Below are 24066 nucleotides of genomic sequence, written 5' to 3'. Positions count from 1 at the left end.
GAACTTCAGCCACGTGTTTAAGACTTGAATGTTCAGTTGAAACTTTGTATATAAATATAAAGCCATTCTTCAGAACTTCAGAGTTCTCTGATAACATTTTATGAATACTCCTTGTAAAAGTTGTGGGACCTTTGAAGCGGTAGGGGCTTCTACTACATCACACATCCTCTAACTTTAGGCCAGATTTTGGGGTCACTTTTAACCTCATTGTCCCACATTGTCCATTGTCCCAAATAGCTGGGTATAGCCATGCCAGTACTTGAGGCTTAGGTTAGGAAAAAAGAACAAAGCTATTCTTTCAAGAATGAAAGTAACATAATGGACCATATTGTATGTTGTTTTGACTTTATTTTACAAAATAAAAGCATTGTCATAAAGTGCTAAGTAGCTCTTAGATGTCTGGGGATGAGTAGTTATGAGAAAGCCCAACAGATCTATTAAAGACAGGCTGAAGTGCGCTTTAATGATTGATTTCATTTCCCTGGGCAGAAGAAGTGCGTGTTGACATCAGAGCAGTTATATTTAGGCAAGGAACAAGTCTGAAGTTCATAGACTAGATACAAAAAAAGGAAAAGAAAATGTTTGTAGAATAATAAAATGGTACAGCTGTTTTACTCGAGTGGCAATTACTATTTACCTCAAAATTGTTTAAAGTTTAAAAATGGGTTTATGCAAAGTCAAAAAATACCTTGAAATAAGTGAAAATGGAAATACAACACACCAAAACTTATGGGATGCAGCAAAAGCGGTCCTAAGAGGGAAGTTCCTAGCAATAAATGCCTACTCAAGAAACAAGAAAATTCTCAGATAAACAACCTAACTTTACTCCTCAAGGAACTAGAAAAAGAAGGACAAATGAAACCCAGAGTTAGTAGAAAGAAGGAAATAAAGATCAGAGCAGAAATAAATGAAATAGAGATTAAAAAGACAGTAGAAAAGATCAATGAAACCAAGAACTAGTTCTTTGAAAAGATAAACAAAATTAACAGAACTTTAGCTAGACTCACCAAGAAAATAGAGTACTCAAATAAATACAATCAGAAATGAAAGAGGAGATGTTACCACTGATACCACAGAAATACAGAGGATCATAAGAGACTACTATGAACAATTATAGGCCACCAAACTGGACAGCCTAGAAGAAATGGATGCATTACTAGAAACATATAATCTTCCAGGACTGAGTCATAGAAATAGAAAATCTGAACAGACCAAGTACTAGTAAGGAGATGGAATCAGTAATTTAAAAACTCCCTACAAACAAAAATTCAGGACAAGAGAGCTTCACAGGTAAATTCTGCCATTCAAAGAAGAATTAATACCAATCTTTCTCAAACTGTTTCACAAAATAGAAGAGGAGGGAACACTTTTGAACTTATTTTATGGGGCCAGCATTACCCTGATACCTAAACCAAATAAGGACACCACAAGAAAAGAAAATTACAGGCCAATATCACTGATGAACATAGATGCAAAAATCCTCAACAAAATATTAGCACATCAAATTCAACATTACACTAAAAGGATCATAATAATGATTAAGTGGGATTTATTCCAGGGATGCAGGGATGGTTCAATATATGCAAATCAACCAATGTGATACACCACATTAACAAAATGAAGGATAAAGATCACATGATCATCTCAGTAGATGCAGAAAAAGCATTTGGCAAAATTCAACATCCAGTTATGATAAAAATTCCTAACAAAGCGGGTGTAGAGCGAATGTACCTCAATATAGTAAAGGGCATACATGACAAGCCTGCAGCTAAAGTTATACTCATTGGTGGAAATCTGAAAGATTTTGCTCTAAGATGAGGAATAAGATAAGGATGCCCACTCTCACCATTTTTATTCAACATAGTATTAGAAGTCCTATCCAGAGAAGTTTAGGCAAGAAAAAGAAATAAAAGGCATCCAAATCAGAAAGGAAGAAGTAAAACTGTCTGTTTACAGATGACATGATACTATATATAGAATATCCTAAAGACTCCACCAAAAAACTATTGGAACTAATAAGTGAATTCAGTAAATTTGTAGGATACAAAATGAATATACAGAAATTTGTTACTTTCTGTACACTAATAACAAACTATCAGAGAAATTAAGAAAACAATCCCAATTACAATAGCATCAAAAAATAAAATAACTTGGAATAAATTTAGCCAAGGAGTTGAGACACCTGTACACCAAAAACTATAAGATATTGATAAAAAAACTGATGAAGGCATAAGTAAATTGAAAGATATTTCACATTCATGGATTAGAAGAATTATTATTGTTGAAACGTCCATACTACCTGAAGCAATCTACAGATTCAGTGCAATCCCTATCAAAATTACAATGGCATTTTTGAAAGAAATAGAACAAACAATCCTAAAATTTGTATGGAACCACAACAGACCCTGAAGAACTAAAACAACCTTGAGAAAGAAAAACAAAGCTGGAGGCATCACATTCCCTGACTTCAAACCAAATTACAAAGCTATAGGGATTGTATAAAGTAGATAACTAATAAGAACCTGCTGCATAAAAAATAAATTAAATTTTTAAAAAAAGTTATAGGGATCAAAACAGTATGCTGTTGGCATAAAAACATACACATAGATCAATGGAACAGAATACAGGGCCCAGAAATAAACCCATGCACACGTGGTCAATAAATTTACAAAAGAGGGACTTCCCTGGTGGCACAGTGGTTAAGAATCCACCTTCCAATGCAGGGGACATGGGTTCGAGCCCTGGTCTGGGAAGATCCCACATGCCGAAGAGCAACAGCCCTTGCGCCACGACTACTGAGACTGCACTCTAGAGCCCTTGAGCCTCAACTACTGAGCCTGAATGCCACAACTACTGAAGCCCACGTGCCTAGAGCCTGTGCTCTGCAACAAGAGAAGCCACTGCAATGAGAAGCCCAGGACCACAACGAAGAGTAGCCCCCTTCACTGCAACTAGAGAAAGCCCGCACGCAGCAACGAAGACCCAATGCAGCCAAAAACTAATTAATTAATTTAAAAAATTTATAAAAAGTCAAGAATGTACAATGGGGAAAGGACAGTCTCTTCAATAAATTGTGTTGGGAAATAGGACAGCCACATGCAAAAGAATGATGGGTCACCATCTTACACCATATACAAAACTAACTCAAAACGGATTAAAGATTGAATATAAGACCTGAAATCATAAAACTCCTAGAAGAAAACATATGCAGTAAGCTCCTTAACAGTGGTCTTGGTGATGAGTTTTTGGATTTGACACCAAAAGCAAAGGCAACAAAAGCAAAAATAAATAAGTGAGACTTTTTCAAACTAAAAAGCTACTGCACAGCAAAGGAAACCATGAACAAAATGAAAAGGCAACCTACCAAATGGGAAAAAATATTTGCAAATCATATATCCAAAAGGGGTTAACATCTAACATATATAAAAAAACTCATGAAAGTCAATAGTAAAAAAAAAAAAATCCGATTAAAAAATGGGCAGAGGCTCTGAATAGATATTTTTCTGAAGAAGACATTACAGATGGCCAACAGGTACACGAAAGGGTGCTCAACATCACTAATCATCAGGGAAACTCAAACCAAAACCGCAATGAGATATCACCTTACATTTGTTAGAATGGCTATTATTGAAAAGATGAGAAATAGCAAGTGTTGGTAGTATGTGAAGAAAAGGGAACCCTCATGCACTGTTGGTGGGAATGTAAGTTGGTGCAGCCATATGGGAAACAGTATGGAGCTTCCTCAAAAAATTAAAAATGGAACTACCATATGCTTCAGCAATTCTAGTTCTGGGTATTTATCTGAAGAAAGTGAAAACACTGACTCAAAGAAAAGATATCTACATCACCATGTTCATTGCAGCATTATTTACAATAACCAAGATATGGAAACAACCTAAGTGTCCATCAACAGATGAATGGATAAAGAAATATATATTATATATATATATATGTATATGTGTATATATATGTATATATGCAATGGAATATTATTCAGCCATGAAAAAGAATGAAATCTTGCCATTTGCGATGGTATGGATGGACCTTTAGGGCATTATGCTAAGTGAAATAAGTCTCATAGAGAAAGACAAATACTGTATGATCTCACTTATGTGAGGAATCTAAAAAAATAAAATAAAGAACAAAGCTCATAGATACAGAGAACAGATTGGTGGTTGACAGAGCTGGAGGGTAGGGGGTGGGCAAGTGGGTGTAGGGAGTCAAAAGGTACAAACATCCAGTTACAAAATAAACAAGTCATGGGAATGTCACATACAGCATTGCAGCAATAGTTAATCCTGTATTGCATGTTTGAAAGTTGCTAAGAAAGTAAACCTTAAAAGTTCCCATCACAAGAAAAAATTCTGTAACTATATCTATATTCTGTAACTATATTAACAAAATGAAGTATATATTCTGTAACTATATTAACATATGTATGGTGACGGATGTTAATTAGACTTACTGTGATGATCATTTTGCAATATATGCAAATATCAAATTATTACGTTGTACACCTGAAATTAATATAATGTTGTATGTCATTATACCTCACTTTAAAAAAATGGGCTTTTATCTCAAAGCAGATGTTTTCAAAGAAATGTCTTCTTCAGTTCTTCCAATAAAATGGAGGCTCTAAGCATTTATTGAGGTCATGTGACATATGTCAGTTGATCATAAGCTCTTTGGGTGGTGAACTGGTGTGACCTTGCTCCCTGGCAGCTATTAGTCCTGCTGTGACTAGGCTTCAGACAGACTCTTTACATACCATTTAAGCATTAGGCAGTGAATATGGGAAAACAGGAATCTTTTTCCTAAACTATATAAACATACATGTTAATATGTATGTGTGTATAACATCACCTTCTTTGCTACATGCTTACTCTTACAGATGTAATTTGTCTCTAATTCATATCCTCAAGGTATGAATAAATGCTGTAGTATTGATTTTAAATTGAATGTCTAATTTTTAAATGGCTGTTCTCAGGTTAGGAATGTATCGTGAAGCAGAAAAACAATTTAAATCAGCCCTGAAGCAGCAGGAAATGGTAGATACATTTCTCTACTTGGCAAAAGTAAGTATTCTTAATTTGAGTGGAATTTGTCTTCTCAGGGTAAATGTTTAAATTCTGACAAGTGCATGGGGAGAGTTACCAGTTTCTTTAGGAATATTTGACAAGTTAATGTGTTCAGACTTAAGTTTGTTGTTGTTGTTTTTCTTTTTTAATAATAAGGGAAAAGGTGAGAACATATGGAGAATACCCATCTCAGGAAAAATTGATTGCCGTGAAAAATAAGACAACACCTTTGAAATATTGCCCATTAGAACAGAAGAAAATGCCACAGGCTTACTACCCCCATGGGTAACAAGCCCCAGAGAGGCACTTTTCTGCAGCACACTTGTCTCCCACCTAAGCAGACTAGAGAGAGCAGGGATTGTTTTTATATAGGTCCTTCACTTTTTGGCTCTGCCATTATTACAAAAACAATATTTCCCATTTACTGAGCACCTACTCAGTGGTAAGGTATTCTATCGGGTCTGTTCCATATGCGATTTAACCCTCATAGCAACACCACGAGGCAGATTTTAACATTTCCTTTGTACTCTTAAGGAAAGGGAGACCTAAAGAGGGTAACTAAGATTTTCAAGCTCACTTGGCTGTTTGCCAGCATTCAAACTCAGGAATTTCTGATTCCAGAGCTGACTCACTGCCCTGTAGTGCCATCCACAAACCACAACAGAAGTGAAGGGCCACCTAGAATTTTCAGTATTGGAATAAAGTTACTTCTTTACCCTCACCGAGGCTACTTTAAAGGAGCATTTGTTGAAGTGGTGCTTAGGATATCATCTTGCTATATCTTTAAGAATTTTTTAAATTTAAGAAGTGTGGTAAAAAAAAAAAAAGTGTGGTAAAGGAGGTTGAAAAGAAGATGAGATGTAAAAGGAAGTGCTACTACTTTCTAAATATGGTATTGCACTAATATGTATAAAATGGATAGCTAATAAGAACCTGCTGTATAAAAAACCAAATAAAAGAAAATTCAAAAAAATATGGTATAAACGTTTGCATACTAAAAAGAAACAAAATGGAAGTTCTGCCATATAAACTTACTGTGATAATCTTAGTATGTTTATAGTGGTTTTTCAGAAATATTTGAAACTATCTGGTTCTAAGTATCTTCTATACATTATATGTTAAAATTCTTAAAGAGTTTTCTAAACATCATAGTAAAATTTTCTGACAGCTTGAAATTATAACTCAGGTCACGGTATTTGACTGTCATCTTAATTGATAATCACCTGCCACGTGGTTAAAAAATGTACTTTTTAACTATTGTTAAATATGACTAGAGTCATATTTAATAGTTCTAATATGACTATTTTTTCATAAATTTATTTGTTTAAATCCACTGTTGCCTACATGACTATATAGAGTACAATTTACTTATTTTCTTTAATATGTGAAGGAATTATTGCTCAGTAATAGAGACCAAGCAGATTTTAGGAACCACATTATTTCTTAAAATTTTAGATTGTTAATTTAAAAATTATTAAATATTTTATATTACATAGTATATGGAATTATATACTTACTATATTTTAAAAAGCAGTTCAGAAGCATGTAAGGTAATAATTGAAAAGTTTTCATCCATACCCTTCCCTCTAATCTCATACTTTAGCAGTAAACACTGCAAGCAGTTTTTTGTGTATCCATTTGGACCTCTTCAAAGCACAATCTGAATGTTTAGGAAGAAACAGAGGATCCAAGGTCATGAAGAAAAAAATGTCATAATCTTATGTTTCTATACATAAAACTATAATTCTCTTATTTTAGAAATTCCTAATAAGTATATGGTTTATCCACGCTAATGTTCCAGTTGCTAATTAAGCAGAAACTATCAAGTGCCAACCCTCTCAACTCCCTGACCCTGTACCCTACAAATCTGTTTCTCCTCTATTTCTGAGGGTCCTTCTCCCAAACCACCATCTCCAGAGGCTCTCCCCGGCTGCTCCTTCTCAGACCTTCTTCCATGGGTCGTCCCTCTTTCTCCAGCATCTTCAAAATCAGCCTCATAATTGGTCTTTATAGTGCCAGCCTATAGATATACTTATGTCTGTTCCATCCTAGAAAGATTTTCCCTTGATCCTTTCTTTTCTAGTCCTGGCCAGTCTCTGTGACAATAGTAAGTCCACAGTAAGTGTTTGCTGAATGAATAAATGAATGAATGCTTCATATACAACAGGTGGATATAAAAGTATAGTATCATTATTGGAAATTAATCCAACAGATTTCTGAAATTTTTATACTGTAATATCTAGGAGATAATTTGTTACTAAGCAATAATTATAAACTTGTCATAACAAATGCTATTATTTTAAGAACCAGTACTTTTATCGAAATGTATCTTGGTTTTAGGTTTACATCTCATTGGATCAACCTGTGACTGCTTTAAATCTTTTCAAACAAGGCTTAGATAAGTTTCCAGGAGAAGTAGCCCTACTTTGTGGAATTGCCAGGATCTATGAGGTAAGGTTCATATCATTCAAAAAGTTATTGTAAAATTGAGGTTGTATGCTACTTAAGTAAGGTCATAGTCCCTTGGGGTCTTATAAAGGATAACAGTTTATAAAATTATGATTGTTGGCCTGTGATTTACCAACAGAATAAGAGATTTTAGTGTATGCATTAGTCAAACTAAGTTTTTATTATGAAGTATTTCAGACATATAGAAGGGTATAGAGAATGGTATGAGATAGGGATTTAAATGTTTCTAATTTCAAATATCTTTTAACATAGAACAGTTCAAATAAAGGTCTGTCTTTCAAATGAATAAACAAAAGGCCCCAAGAAAAATTAAAACCACAACCAAATAAAATTAGCAAGGATAAATCATTTTAAACAAGTTTCTGTACAGAACAAGCAATAAACAATAGGCAGCACAACATGTTCATTTAGAAGAAAGAAGACCAAAATGAAAGTGATAAATTTAAAAAAAAGAACATAAAGGGAAAGAATCCCTCCAGAGAAAAGTATGATAGACATGCAGAAATCCCTTAAGGCATATGTTGTGTAGGCTGCAACGCTAAGGAACAAACTTTAGTAATTAACCCTCAATCCATTGTCACATAAGGAGAAAAGGAATACACTGGAAATCTTTGTATGGTAAACTTTATTTGAATTGTTCTATGTTAAAAGGTATTTGGAATGAGAAACATTACCCTAGGAAATATTATTCTTGTGGTCCTTGAACTTTACTGTGAATAGAAGTGACTTTGGGAGGGTTTTGAGAGTGAGGCCCATTTTCTGCCTTCTGAATCAGATGTCCTGGAAGGTGGGATGTAGATTTTTGTCTGCTTAGCAAGCTCACTAGGTGATTCTGAAGTATAACAGAGTTTGAGGATCATTGCAAAATTCACTTTCCTATTTGCAGTTTTGTTTTAAATAACTAAAAATCTAATTAGAGTTAATATTCTGTGAATTGGTTCAAAAATAACCACTAATAGCTACTATAAAATCACTTAAATGATACCACGGTTGTTTATACACTTGAAGTGACATTTATATGCTTGAAGATTATTTAAAGGACAAAAATAGAATCTGTGTTTATTCATACATATGAAAATTTATGTGCTAAAGATTGTCTATTAAACCAGTTGGATTATTGGATTATTGAATAGTTTAGAAATAGAGCTGGATGAGTAATGATTTCTTATACTAAAAGAACCCATTGCTACCAGGTGCCTCAAAGATTTAAAACCATGAATGTTCCAGAAGAAAATACAGATGAATTATCTGTATAAACTTGGAACGGGGAAGACCCTCCTGAGCATGATACTAAGTCAGAAAGCCATAACAGAAAAAAATTGATAAATTTGAGAACGTAAAAGTTAACTTTTCTATATTGTAAAAACAAAAATACCAATAAAAGCAAACCCAAACAAAAAAAGGTAAAAATATCAAACAGGGCACATACTTGCCATACCTGGGACAGAAAAAAGGGCTTCTTTTCATTTCCTCAGTTTATACATTGCTTAACAATTGCTGGGTTTCAGGTGGTTTCCAATTGATGGAGAATTACACATAGACACATACCTGTGCATACACAAACTTATAAATTCTCATTTTGGTCAAGCATGTAAACACGGAAACTCGGTATTTCCTCAGAGCAGTTGTGGAGGTGAGATCACAGTGTGACCGTTGTTGTCCTTCCAGCCCACACAGTGGCTGCTGACTGTCTCCACGCCAGTAAAGTCCCCCCAGAGATGAGACAACTGCCAAACCCCAGCTGCATTTCAGCTACCCCGCTGCCCTTTCATACCGGCGCCGGTTAACACACATCTGGAACAACTCAACCAAACCATGTGTGCTTCTCCTCTGAAGGGAATGTTTATAAACACAGGGCCTCGCTGGGTTTTGAACTGAATTCAGCATCAGCACAGGCTCATTGCATCCGGAAGGAGAAAACAGTCGGTGTCCAGGGATCCCCGAGCTACAGCTGTGTCTCCAGCTCTCCTGAGCCCAGGAGGGTGGTTTCCCACCCAAGCCCCTCATACACATAAACAAATAATAAAAGGACAAGAGACAGGATAAGAAAACTGGCAAAAAACACGAATCCACAATTCACAGAAAAAGAAATGTAAATACCTGGTGTGTTGAATGTCTAACCTCAGTAATGATTAAAGAAATAAAAATTCAAACAATAGTGTCAGTTTTTACTTAATCAGTTAACAAAGATGAATAAGTTCCGTGGCATTTAAGGTTGTCAAGGGTGTGGAGGAACAGAGGTCACGTATGAACATTGTTGCTGGGAGTGTACATTGGTACAAGCCATTTGGAGGCTATTTGTAATTATGAGATTTTTAAACATGCATTTAAATTTATTTAACATCAGCACGTATTTTATAATAACAAGTTTGAAAAACTGCATGTAAGGTTGTCAAAAACATGTTAGTTTCAGTCTAAAATTCCTAGAGATTACATAAATTAAGTCCATGCCCATCAATCAAGTATACAAACATTCTAAGATGTTCTTTTTTTTTCTTTTTTATTGAAGTATAGTTGATTTACAATATTGTCTTACAGGACAATATTGTCTGCTCTGGGGAGCAGACTCACAGACATAGAAGACAGACTTAGGGTTACCAAAGGGGAGAGGGAGTTGGGGAGGGACAAATTAGGAGTATGGGATTAACAGATACAGACTACTAAAGTAATTTTATAGAACTGAAAGCCTTGAAACAATTGACCATTGAGGCTGGAGTCTTCTTTGAATTGGACATTACCACCTGTTTCAGACTGAGTTATGTCCCCTCCCCCCACCTCCCAATTCATATGTTGAAGCCCTAACCCCCAATGTGAGGGTATTTAGAGATAGGGCCTTTGGGAGATAATTAGGATTAGATGAGCTCACGAGGATAGGGCCCTTGTGATGGGATTAGTGCCCTTATAAGATGAGACAACAGAAAGTACTTGAGCCCTGTCTCTCTGTCTCTGTTTCTCTCTCTCATGAGAGGACACCGTGAGAAGGTGCAAGCCAGGAAGAGAGTCCTCACTAGAACTCGACCATGCTGACACCATGATCTTGGACTTCTAGCCTCTAGAACTGTGAGAAAATAAACTTCTATTGTTTAAGCCGCTCAGTCTATGGTATTTTGTTATGGCAGCCCAAGCAGACTAATACACCAAGTTTGGCAGCTGTAACGCTGAATGAAGCCTTGTACTGTGGGGTGCTGTTGCCCTGGAAACCAGATAAGTCATGTTCAGGGGGCCCATGGTTCATGGGGCCATTAAGGCTCACTGGTCAGGTCACATCCTGAGTGTGAAGATTATTCTTTGGAAGGAGAAAGTCTTAGTCTGCTCGGGCTGCTATAACAAAATACCATAACTTGGGTGACTTAAACAACAGAAATTTATTTCTCACAGCTCTGGAGGCTAGGAAGTCCAAGATCAAGGTGCTGGCCATTTCAGTTCCTAGTGAGGGATCCTCCTGGTCTGGATACCTTCTTCCTCTATCCTTATATGGTGGAGAGAGAGATCATCTCTCAGGTGTCTCTTCTTTAAGGGCACTAATCCCAATTATGAGGACTCCACACTCATGTCTTAATTACTTCCCAAAGGTTCCACTTCTAAATACTATCACATTGGGGATTAGGGCTTCAATATGAATTTTGGGAGGACACAAACAGCCCATGTCAGGGAAGGACTTATTGTATGTATAGGGGTGGGGATTACAGGGTCGTGAGTTAAGATGCTCATTTGTTGTTTCCTTTTAGTTTTACGAGGCTTTTGTTTTACCAAAAAATAGAAAATATACTTCTATTGAAATTATTTTTTATACTTTTCAATGGGTTCTTATGTTCTTAAAATATTAAGAACATGGAATAGTTGTGTATAAAAGCAGTGTAGAATTCAGGAGAAAATTAACTCAGAGTTAACTAACAAATGTATCAACATCCCTGTGTTTTGAAAACAGTTTAGTTATTTTTCAGCTATAAGCAATGAATGAAAAAGCCTCTTTTCTTTAGGAGCCAAATCTTGGAAGCACTTTGAATAAGAATTTCAAATATAAAGCATGTGAAAAAATATATATAAAGCATGAGTTTGGATCAATCTGTGGATGTTATATCAGGGTTTTATGGGACTAATAAATAACACTCCTGTTTCTCCAATTTGAGAACCAACTGAAAAGTAGATACAAGATTCACACAAATGGAGGATAAACCATTAATTTTATTATTGATAAAAGCAGAATTGGAGCATGTGGCTCTAGATTATGACCAAAAGGACTTAATATTGTTCTATCTCTGAGTTACACAGACTAATCCATCCTGTAGTGTACCCTACCCAGGAGAGCCTGCTCTACACAGCAGGGAAGAGAATGTGGGCATCTTATAGGAAAGTTGACTTCTAAAGAGACCCAGAAGGGGCTGAGACAGCCATACTCATTTGCCTCATGGGAATGAGGGAATGAGTGGGAAGAAAGGCCCCCAAATCATTCTAATTATCAACATTTCTCAAAGTGTGGTTCAGAGATTCCTGGGGAAGTCCTTTCTAGGAGTCTATAGGGTCAAAACCATTTTCATAATACTAATAGTATTGATGAAATTGGTGATAAATTTAATAGATGTAAGTTTTTAATTGAGATATAGTTGATATACAATACTGTATAAGTTATAGGTGTACAACATAATAATTCACAATTTTTAAATGTTATATACTCCATTTATGGTTATAAAATATTGGCTATATTTCCTGTGTTGTACAATATATTCTTGTAGCTTATTTTATACATAATAGTTTGTGTCTCTTAATCCCCTGACCCTGTCTTGCCCATCCTTCATTCCTTCTCCCCACTGGTAACCACTAGTTTGTTATCTATATCTGTGTCTGTTTCTTTTTTGTTATATTCACTAGTTTGTTGTATTTTTTAGATTACATATATAAGTGACATCATATAGTATTTGTCTTTCTCTGACTTATTTCATTATGCATAATACACTCCAAGTCCATTCATGTTGTTGCAAATGGTAAAATTTCACTCTTTTTTATGGCTGAGTAGTATTCTATTGTGTGTGTGTGTGTGTGTGTGTGTGTGTGTGTGTGTGTATATAATCACATCTTCTTTATCCATGCATCTATTGATGGACATTTAGGTTATTTCCATATTTTAGCAATTGTATGAACTTTGGGGTGCATGAATCTTTTCGAATTAGTGTTTTTGTTTTTTTCAGATATATACTCAGGAGTGGAATTGCTGGGTCATATGGTAGTTGTATTTTTAGTTTTTTGAGAAACCACCGTACTGTCTTCCACTGTGGCTGCACCAATTTGCATTCTGACCAACAATATACGAGGGTTCCCTTTTCTCCACATCCTTGCCAGCATTTGTTAGTTATGGTCTTTTTGATGACAGCCATTCTGACAGGTGTAAGGTGATATATCATTGTGGCTTTAATTTGCATTTCTTTGATGATTAATGATATTGAGCATCTTTTCATGTGTATGTTGGCCATCTGAATGTCCTCTTTGGAAAAATATCAATTCAGGTCTTCTGCCCATTTTTTAATTGGGTTGTTTATTTTTTGATGTTGAATTGTATGAGCTGTTTATATATTTTGGATACTAACCATTTATCAGTCATATGAGTTGCATATATTTTCTCCCATTCATTAGGCTGTCTTTTCATTCTGTCAGTGGTTTCCTTTGCTGTGCAAAAGCTTTTAAGTCTATTTAGTTCCCATTTGCTTATTTTTCCTTTAATTTCCTTTGCTTTAGGACAGTGGCCCCCAACCTTTTTGGCACCAGGGACCAGTTTCGTGGAAGATAATTTTTCCACAGATGGGGGCGGGGGGGGTGGTTCAGGTGGTAATGCGAGTGATGGGGAGCAATGGGGAGCTGCAGATGAAGCTTTGCTCGCTCGCCCACTGCTCACCTCCTGCTATGTGGAGCAGTTCCTAACAGGCCACGGACCGATACTGGTCCATGGCCTGGGGATTGGGGACCCCTGCTTTAAGAGACAGATCCAAAAAAATATTGCTACGATATATGTCAAAGAGTGTTCTGCCTATGTTTTCTCCTAGGAGTTTTATGGTTTCTGGTGTTACATTTAGGTCTTTAATCCATTTTGAGTTTATTTTTGAATATGGTGTGAAAAAAATGTTCTAATTTCATTCTTTTACATGTAACTGTCCAGTTTTCTCAGCACCACTTATTGAAGAGACTGTCTTTTCTTCATTGTATATTCTTGCCTCCTTTGTGGTAGATTAATTGACCATAAGTACCTGGTTTTATTTCTGGGCTCTCTATTCTGTTCCATTGATCTATATGTCTGTCTGGTTTTATGCCAGCACCATACTGGTTTTGTTTGTTTGTTGTTGTTTTTGGCTGCACCGTGCAGCTTGCGGGATTTCCCTGACCAGGGATCCAGGGATTGAACCCGGGCCACCACAGTGAAAGCCCAGAATCCCAATCACTAGGCCACCAGGGAAGTCCACCATACTGTTTTCATTACTGTAGCTTTGTAGTATAGTCTGAAGTATGATTCCTCCAGCTCTGTTCTTCTTTCTTAAGATTGTTTTGGCTATTCAGGGTCTTCTGTGTCTCCATACAAATTTTAAAATTACTTTTTCTAGTTCTGTGAAAAATGCCATTGCTATTTTGATAGGGATTGCATCAAACCTGTAGATTGCCTTGGGTAGTATAGTCATTTTAACAGTATTGATTTTTCCAATCCAAGAACATAGTATATCTTTCCATCTGTTTGTGTCATCTTCAATTTCTTTCATTAGTGTCTTATAGTTTTCCAAGTATAGATCTTTTACCTCCTTTGATAGGTTTATTCCTAGTATTTTATTCTTTTTGTCGCAATGGTAAATGGGATGTTTCTTTAATTTCTCTTTCTGATAGTTTGTTGTTAGTGTATAGGAATACAACAGATTTCTATGTATTAATTTTGTATTCTGTAATGTAACTGAATTCATTGATGAGCTCTAGTAGTTTTCTGGTGGTGTCTTGAGGAATTTCTATGTATAGTCTCATGTCATCTGCAAACAGTGACAGTTTTACTTCTTCCTTTCCAATTTGGATTCCTTTTATTTCTTTTTCTTGTCTGGTTGCTGTGGCTAGGACTTCCAACTCTATGTTGAATAAAAGTGGTGAGAGTGGGCATCCTTGTCTTGTTCCTGATCTTAGAGGAAATGCAGAAATCTTCAACAAAATATTAACAAACCAAATCCAACAATACCTTAAAAGGATCACACCATCATCAAGTGGGATTTATCCCAGGGATGCAAGGATTTTTCAATATTCGCAAATCAATCAATGTGATACACCACATTAACAGCTTGAATACTAAAAACCATATGATCATCTCAATAGATGGCAGAAAAAACTTTTGAGAAAATTCAGCATCCATTTATGATAAAAAACTCTCAAGAAAATGGGCATAGGGCTTCCCTGGTGGCGCAGTGGTTGAGAGTCCGCCTGCCGATGCAGGGGACACGGGTTCGTGTCCCGGTCCGGGAAGATCCCACATGCCGCGGAGCAGCTGGGCCCGTGAGCCATGGCCGCTGAGCCTGCATGTCTGGAGCCTGTGCTCCGCGACGGGAGAGGCCACAACAGTGAGAAGCCCGTGTACGGCAAAAAAAAAAAAAAAGAAAAAAGAAAATGGGCATAGAGGGACATACCTGAACATAATAAAGTCCATATGTGACAGACCCACAGCTAACATCATACTCAGTGGTGAAAAACTGAAAGAACTTCCTCTTAGATAGTTGTTCATTTGTTTGTCTTCCTACCAGATGTAACCTCCTTGAGGACAGTACAGCCGTCTTTCTGTATCCAGGGGGGATTGGTTCCAGGACCCCTTGGTTGCCAAAACCCATGGACGCTCAAGGCCCTTATATAAAACGGCATAGGATTTGCATATAACCTACCCACATCCGTCTGTATACTTTAAATCATCTCTAGATTGCTTATAATACCTAATACAATGTAAATGCTATATAACTAGCTATAAATACAATGTAAATGCTATATAAATACTTGCTAGTGCAGCAAATTCAAGTTTTGTTTTTTGGAATTTTCTGGAATTTTTTTCTGAAAATTTTTGATCTGTGGCTTGTTGAAATCGTGGTTACAGAACCTGCAGATACAGAGGGCTGACTGTAATTTTATCTTATTGTTCACATTGTGTCCCCAGGGCCTAGAACAGAATCTGGCATATGGTAGGCTCTTAATAAATATTTAATTGAATAAAATAATCTAAACCAGTCAGAATAAAAATAATTTCTTGTCCAATATTAATACAGTATTGCTCTTCTGTCTTGATGGAGAATAGGAAATGAACAATATTTCATCAGCCACTGAATACTACAAAGAGGTTTTGAAACAGGACAATACTCATGTGGAAGCCATTGCATGCATTGGAAGCAACCATTTTTACTCTGATCAACCAGAAGTAGCCCTCCGGTTTTACAGGTGCACTTTACATTCAATTTGTAGAACTGCTTTCCTATGAAATAGTGATGCAACAGTAATAAAGATGGGATGAAAATGTAGAGAAATAATGTTTAGGCCATGTCTATATGAGACTAAAAATTCAAGCACCCAGATGTTTTATGAATATTAAAGCTATATCTAATAATTTGGAAATGCACAAGTATTTGGCATCTTGCAGAAACACACCTGGATAATTGCCTGAGTTTTAAACACCTTGTCATTGTATAAATTGGCCGTTTTGTTATCCGCCAATAACAGTTCCTAGAAGCACTTCCACATCACTGCCTCCATTAATACCACTGTACATAATATCAAGACCCTGAAGGTAAAATAGTAATGTGATTTGCAAAGAGCAGTGGGCCCCAGGCCCTAATCCTGACGAGGACCTTAAACAGGATTCCGGTTTTGTGAAGTATTGTCAACTCTTGTCCAAATATTTTTTCAAAATCTAAACAAATTATTCTCACTGGTTCTTTGAACACGTACTTATTTTATCCTATAGATGGTTCCTGAAATTAATTTTTTAATTATGATTTCCTCTTTAGCCCCTGGGTAGTATACAAGGAGATAACTGGCAGCTGACAAGAGTTCTTTCTAAATATATGTTGAAGCATAAAACAATAAGATGAATGTAGCCTGTGCACATACAGCTGACTCCACTCGCCTACCCCCACAGTGGCTCATGGGTTCCTTGGGGCAGCTGGGGTGATTTTCATATGCTTATTTGAACTCTCATCCTTTGGGATTAATGACACATAGAAGCAAAATGAGGTTCTTGAGCTGCAGTGTGAAAGCTAAGTGGATAACATGAGGATCCTCTGACAATCTTGTCTTCCTGAGTAGAAGCTCATCGGAGGTCGTTAGATGCAGCTAAACCACACAATACAAATAACCAAAAACAGCATCCAACTCAGCTGAAAACTTGGCGGTAAATGCTAAACACAGGCCTCAAATTGACTAGAAGCTCTTAGAAATTTACCTACAAGCACCAAAGCTGTATGAGGCAAAAATGTGTGGGTTTTACTTTATGTGACTATTTATTGATTATTTTGACTCTCTAACAAAGCTTTTGGGGAAAAAAAAAGTGATGTAAGTTATTTCTGACCTTGCCTCTGGATGCATTTCCTATGACTAGTACCATTACAAAAGACATGCTTTTGTATTTGCTCTAAAATATTTTTCATTTACTATAATACTTTATGTTCTTTGGAGGGTATTAAAAATTATAAAGTGAATTCATTTCTAACTTTGTAAAAAATATGTCTTAATATTTATAAAGTTGGTCTGACACCAAACTATGTGTGCTCTTTTTCCAAAAGGCGACTCCTGCAGATGGGTGTCTATAACTGCCAGCTTTTTAACAACCTGGGGCTCTGTTGCTTCTATGCCCAGCAGTATGATATGACTCTGACCTCATTTGAACGTGCCCTTTCTCTGGCTGAAAATGAAGAAGAGATAGCTGACGTCTGGTACAACTTGGGACATGTAGCTGTGGTATGTTGTTTCTGTAATATAATTTCTGTAATAGAGAAGATAGCCACATGTTAGTTTGAAGAAGTTTTCAGATATTGGAAATCCAGGTTTGGTTACAGCCTTTGTAGCAATTTGGAGATTGCTAGGGGTCACTGCAGCTCATTTTATCTTCTTAGGTTAAATCCTCTTATGTACAATTCACACTTGACTCCTGTGTTGGTACTATGTTGTTTATTCTGTGGTGGCCACAAGATTTGTATGAGGAAAGGAGGACGGAGGTGGCGGGGGAAGTGAATGGATTTGTGTGTACGAGTTTGTGCTTTTCTTTTGTAGGGAATAGGAGATACAAATCTGGCCCATCAGTGCTTCAGGCTGGCTCTGGTCAACAACAATAACCACGCAGAGGCCTACAACAACCTGGCCGTGCTGGAGATGCGGAAGGGCCATGTCGAACAGGTCAGTGAACTACTGGGTTACTGTGGACAGTCTTCTTTCTTCAAAGAAAAGCTGTCACGTGCAGCTCTCTTTACGTTATAATTTTAAAATGAGCTCTGGAGTCTGACTGGCCTGGGTTTGATCCCAGCTCTGTCACGTGTTAGCAGTGTGACCTTGGACAAGTTACTTAACCTTTCAGTATCCAAAATAGAGCACTTGATTTTATTAGGATAAATCTGCACCTCCCCAGGCTTCCCTATCTTCGTGAACTGTTCCACCACTCACACCGCCCCACATCCGCCATCCAGCTGCTCAAGCCAAAATCCTAGGACCCACCCTCGAAACCTGTCTTTTTTGAGTGCCTTCCCTGCCACCCTTTGCCTCCGTGCTGTCCAGTGAGCCCTGTCAGTTCTACCCCCACCTCTTCAGTCCTCCCCTCCCGGCCCCCTTCTCCAAGCTGCTCTCATCTCCTGCCTGGGTGACTACAAGGGTCTCCTAGCTCTTGCTTTTGTTTCCACTTCCATCAGCAAGGAGTAGCACCCTATAATACATCTCCCTCAGAGCAGCCCAGAGCAGGGGTCCCCAACCCCTGGGCTGAAGCCTGTTAGGACCTGGGTGGCACAGCAGGAGGTGAGCGGCGGGCGAGCGAGCGGAAGCTTCATCTGCCGCCCCGCATCGCTCCCCATCGCCATCTGAACCATGCCCCCCTCCCTCACCCCCGCCCGTGGAAAACCTGTCTTCCACAAAACCGGTGCCTGGTGCCAAAAAGGTTGGGGACCGCTGGCCTAGAGGATATTTTTAAAAAACAAGATTATTTATTACTACGTTGCTTAGCATCCTCCAAAGGCTTCTCCCTGCACTTGGAATAAAATTTGAACTTCAAACCTTAGCCTACGGGGCCCCACCTAATCTAGCCTCTGGGTCCCGCCAGACTGTATCTTTTGCCACTACTCCTTCACTACTGACCTCCAGAAACATTAGCTGCTTGCTGCTGGGCAGTGCCTGTTCTTACTGTAGTGCCTTTGGAAAATACTTTCAGATCCTGAAATGACTCTTTTCTTTTTATCATTCAGGTCTTAGCTTAATTACCGCCTTTTTAGAAAGACCTGCTTGAACATCAGTCTAAAGGAGCCCTCAGGTGCTATCACATCTCCTACTATTTTTTTCTTCACAATACTTATCATTTTACCAGATATTTTCATCTTTATATGTAAAATGTAGAATGCTAGCTGCATGAAAGCAGGGGCCTTCTGTGTCTTCTAACTGCTATATTTTCAGTATCGAAAACACTGCCTGACACTCGGTAGGTGCTTAGTATTGGTGGAATGAGTGGATGATAAATAAAATAGGGTAATAACAGTACTGACCCGAAGGTGTGCTTGTGAAGATGAGCAGGTTGTGCATGCAAAGCCCTTGGCATAGTAAAAGCACATGATAGATGCTTAATAAATTTTATTATTATTACTGTTATTATTTACATAACAAGAAGTTTAAAATGCTGAATACACTCATACAATATTAATGGCAATCAACATCGATAGATATTACATTCTCTGTTTTACAGATGAAGAAACAGACTAGAGGAGGGTAAGTAACTACCCAAGGTCACAGACGTAGTGAGCAGCACGCCAGGATGTTAACCTCCAGCCTGGTCTCCTAAGCACGTTGATAAACTTAATAAAACAAGCAAAGAAACGTCACTGGATGCTGCCTTTGTTTCACAAAATTTTCCCAAAGTAAATAAGATGGATTTGTATTTTTTAAACAAAAACTAACTACTCTAAACTGGGAACTTGTTCTGTCATAGAACTTTGCCTGTGTCCATTTGAAGCAAGTGTTCTTTATGATTTTCTCTGTTTCCATGTTGGTGATTTTCTTTCCCTCCTACTTACTGTAGTTTCTCCAGCATACAATTGATTTGAAATGTTTTGGTGAAAGGTTTCATTATTATTAAAAATTATAGCTCAATTTAAAAAAAATAGCAAATCATAAAACAAAATTTAATATCCTATCCTATTTAAACTATTATTTATTTTCCATTAAAAAAAGATAAAGAATTTGTCCTCAGGGTCATACATAGAAGATTGGCTACAAGTTGAAAGGCTGTTCGGCAGCGTGGAATGCTGAGTTTGTGATCTTAACAATGAGTGTACGGGCATCTCGTGTCTCTCAGTGGTCTCTGCAGTGTGTGATCCTTTGAGTCTAGAGGGGACAAAAAAACGATGGGAATTTTGTCTTTTGAGTACTTTAGAGAACAGAAAGCTTGTCATTTTCAGTCGCCTTCAGTTGTCATTTTCAGGTCAGCAGTATAATAAATGCTTGCTCAGTGTCATCCAGCACAGAAATTGGGGATTTGAATTTACAGTGGTTTTTTGGTGGTTTTTGTTGTTGCATTAGAGAACAGGTAATTAGAAGCCTACTGAATCAATCAACATCAACAAAAACTAGATTAATAAGACTTTTTAGCATTGAGAGCATTATTTTTCAGTTGTACATCATACTGAAATATAAACTTTGTAAGATCAGTGTTTCTCACATAACTTTGGATTCCATCATTTTTTCCATATTTTGAAGCATTTTATTATTAATATAATTTTGGCAAGATATAGGTAGTTCCTGGTTATCAGTAAGTTGTATTTCATGAGGAATTCATCTTATTTATTACAGGGTTATGTTTATTAAAGCCCTATCCTGGGTAAAGTATTCTTTTACCAAAATAAACAAAAAAAATCACAAATACAGTACTAATATATGCTCATATAGCTTTGGTTTCTCTTTTCTTTCCTTTTTTTTTTAACACAGGCAAGAGCACTGTTACAAACTGCTTCATCTTTAGCACCCCACATGTATGAGCCGCATTTTAATTTTGCAACAGTTTCTGATAAGGTATTCTCTTTCTTTGTCAATTTATCATCTGACCTGTTTGTTTTTATTTCTTGCTTTTAAAACAATGTGCAGTTAAATAAGGACATTCTACCCATAACTTCCTGAGAGATTATTTTTTTCAACACTTAATTATTATGTACACATATGTCTTCACTTCGAGGGACAGTTTAATACACTTTAAGTATATTTATCACTGAATATTAGCTAAACTTAACACCATTATAGATTGCAGAAGAATTATTTTATGTTTTCAGATATGACATTTAATCATTGAAAAACTATTCATTAACTCCTGGTTTGGGGAGGATTTAGTAATTAGCGTTTGCAGCAAGGAAATCCTGTATATTATTTGTAGGTCATATTGCCATCAAGTCTGGCATGATGCTGTAAAATTAGGGATATTAGTGAAAGCTGTTTTAGCTATGAACAATATGGGAAAAATGCAACCATTGATACTGTGTTACAAGTCAGTTAACATCCAAGAGCTAAAAGGAATCATGTGCCATTTTAACAATAAGAGGAAACAAACAAAAGTCATCTAATAACTTTGACTTGGAAACCTTACTTTAACATGGAAGGTGAGTTTTGAGGATAAGGAAATGGCTAAAAATGTTTGCTGATGTAAAGACTCTTTATAGACCAAAAGACATTATAAAAATCATTTTTCATAGCATGAATGTGAAGTCATTTGCACTTTCATTTCTGTTTTGAAAATAAAATAAGCTGTTATTCATAAGTTGTCATTTTTGAGTGCGTGTTAAGTGCTGGCCACTGTTCCAGGTGCTCTCTGAACCGCTAATTCTCTCAACAACCCTGCGATGTAGGTAACACTTACCTCCCCTACTCATTTTTTCACACAACTGATGTTTCATTTGTTGAGCCTCTGCTACGTACCAGGCACTGTTGTCGGCACAGAGGATGTTAGCAATGAGTAAAACAGAAACCTCTACCTCGTGCAGCTTATATTCTAATGGAACCCAGGGCTTCTGGAACTTAAAAGACTTCCCTGGAGTCCCATGGCAGAATTCATGCCCAGCTCCCAAGGATTCCCACATATTTTCCACTGCACTGTGCTGCCACTCAGTTAAACCACAAAGAAGCCTTGATTACTTTCTTTCAGGACTATTATTACATTTTAATAATATATAATGCAAATGAAATATTTCTTTAAGCCAAAGGCTACATTGCCATAAGAGAAAATTGCATGTTGAACAGAAATGCTATGATTTAAAAAAGGAAACTTACGTTTTTAATTCATATGCATGTTACCAAAAAACTACCAGAAGTGAATGATCTAGATTTGTTTTGTTTTTTTTTGGTGTGTACACACTAAAAAGCTTTCTCTTTGTAGAAATGTATACATGAATCAAAATACATTCAGATGGATTTGGTTACTGTGTGTGTTTTCCTTGGGGACTGGACTTTAACACAAAGTTTATTGAAAATCAGATATGTTGGGCTTCCCTGGTGGCACAGTGGTTGAGAGTCCGCCTGCCGATGCAGGGGACACGGGTTCATGACCCGGTCCGGGAGGATCCCACATGCCGCAGAGCGGCTAAGCCCGTGAGCCATGGCCGCTGAGCCTGCGTGTCCGGAGCCTGTGCTCCGCTATGGGAGAGGCCACAGCAGTGAGAGGCCCGCGTACCGCAAAAAAAAAGAAAAGAAAAGAAAATCAGATATGTCCTTTATAAACTTTTAAAACCAGGTTATCTGCCCAACATTACTGTGTTAGCAACCATTTAAAAGCTCCCAGAGCATGTTATTGTATCTTAAATACAATAGTTTTTACTTGAATTTTCTGTCTAAAAGATAATACCCTAATCAAAATATGTCATTGTCTGTGGTACATTACAAATAGTTTTCTTACCGAGCTGGCTGTTCTAGCATGCAGACATCAGTTTATTTTTATGATAAACATCAGTGACAGGAAAAGAAAACACAGGTTTATGAATTCATAACTAGACAACTGTAATAGAGCAGAAATTATTTATTAATTGGTTATTTTACTTTTCTCATGTTTTTTCAAGATTGAGTTGTAATCTAGGTGAAAAAAATTTTAAATCAAAGTAGCACAATCAAGCAATTCACCTTGGGTTTCTACATTGTGCAGATACTATGTCTTTTTTTTTTTTTTTCTGGTTCTCATTCTGTGGTCTTATTCTGGTCTGGTCTTTCTTACAGATGGGAGATCTACAGAGGAGCTACATTGCTGCTCAAAAGTCTGAAGCAGCATTTCCGGATCACGTGGACACTCAACATTTAATTAAGCAGTTAAAGCAGCATTTTGCTATGCTCTGAGTTTTCCTCAGACTAAAGATATTCTTAGGGAGGAACATTATGCAAGGGAAAAAGTAGTGTATATATATGTGTAGTACAGACCTGTGCTTGGTATTAGTGAAGGTGACATAAGGAAATCTAAACCAGAATGTTTAAAACTTTATAATAATAACTTTATAAGATAATGTTATAAAAGACAGGATTTAAGCATTTGTAAGCAGATTATGAAACCTCCCACATTATATGGTAGATGTTTGTTTATAATGTTTACAAAACATTTTCATGAATTTCCTCAAATTTTTATAAATGCACATTTTTAATGTCCTGGCCATTAGCTGTCATGTAGCTTAAGAAGTCTGAAATCTGCCTTTAAAATTGCACTTTTATGACTAAAAGTGTATATACTTATCCTTGGTAGAGACTTTAGAGATTAAAATTTGTACTTAAAGCTATTTTTTATCAAATGCTTTGTGAGACACTCTACTTTTTCTTATATATTATGCTTTAAAATAAATGTGTATAAAACACCATCATTCCGTTATTTTTCAGGAGTTTTTATTTCAGTCATCTCAGTTAAAAAAAGTTTTCCAGAAGTCCAGGAGTCTTAGAAATCAAGTCTTTATCCTAATTTTATTTGAAATGATGTGCGATCAATTTTGCTTTTTCCTGAGAAGCTATTTATGGGCTATCATGTTGTCAATATAAGAATATCAGGATTAGAAATGGAGTCATAGGCCAGAAGTCCCCTGTGGTCAGCCCTGAGAAGGCTAGGCTGGACCCAACACTGTGCGTTGTAAAATCCTAGACAGGCTCTCCTCTCCAGTCTTTAGTGGAATTCTCATTGAGGTGTTCATACAACAAAATGCGTTAAAGGGCCAAGGCCACTCACATTCATATTTTGGGCTTTGGGCTCTATCCTTTTTTTAACTTTATGAAAACTATTTTGCAGGTATTCATTTGTTTCTGTTCAGATTATACAAATAGTACTACTTAG

At 36.8% G+C, this 24066-nt stretch overlaps 1 protein-coding gene across 1 annotated transcript in view; it reads left to right on the top strand.

The window, feature by feature from the left end:
* Positions 1–23549, top strand: part of TTC8 (tetratricopeptide repeat domain 8) — a 51393-nt gene extending 27844 nt beyond the window's left edge. Inside the window, exons 8-14 of the mRNA XM_082834700.1 lie at positions 4988–5075; positions 7419–7529; positions 15841–15980; positions 17321–17495; positions 17808–17930; positions 20712–20795; positions 22977–23549. Of these exons, the coding sequence (XP_082690826.1) occupies positions 4988–5075; positions 7419–7529; positions 15841–15980; positions 17321–17495; positions 17808–17930; positions 20712–20795; positions 22977–23093 (838 nt within the window). The 3' untranslated portion in view covers positions 23094–23549. The remainder of the gene's footprint in view (positions 1–4987; positions 5076–7418; positions 7530–15840; positions 15981–17320; positions 17496–17807; positions 17931–20711; positions 20796–22976) is intronic.
* Positions 23550–24066: the final 517 nt, after the last annotated feature.

The sequence above is a fragment of the Leucopleurus acutus genome (genome assembly GCF_964270905.1).
Source record: "Leucopleurus acutus genome assembly, chromosome: 1".
Taxonomy (NCBI): domain Eukaryota; kingdom Metazoa; phylum Chordata; class Mammalia; order Artiodactyla; family Delphinidae; genus Leucopleurus; species Leucopleurus acutus.
This window is presented reverse-complemented; position numbering and strand designations above follow the sequence as displayed.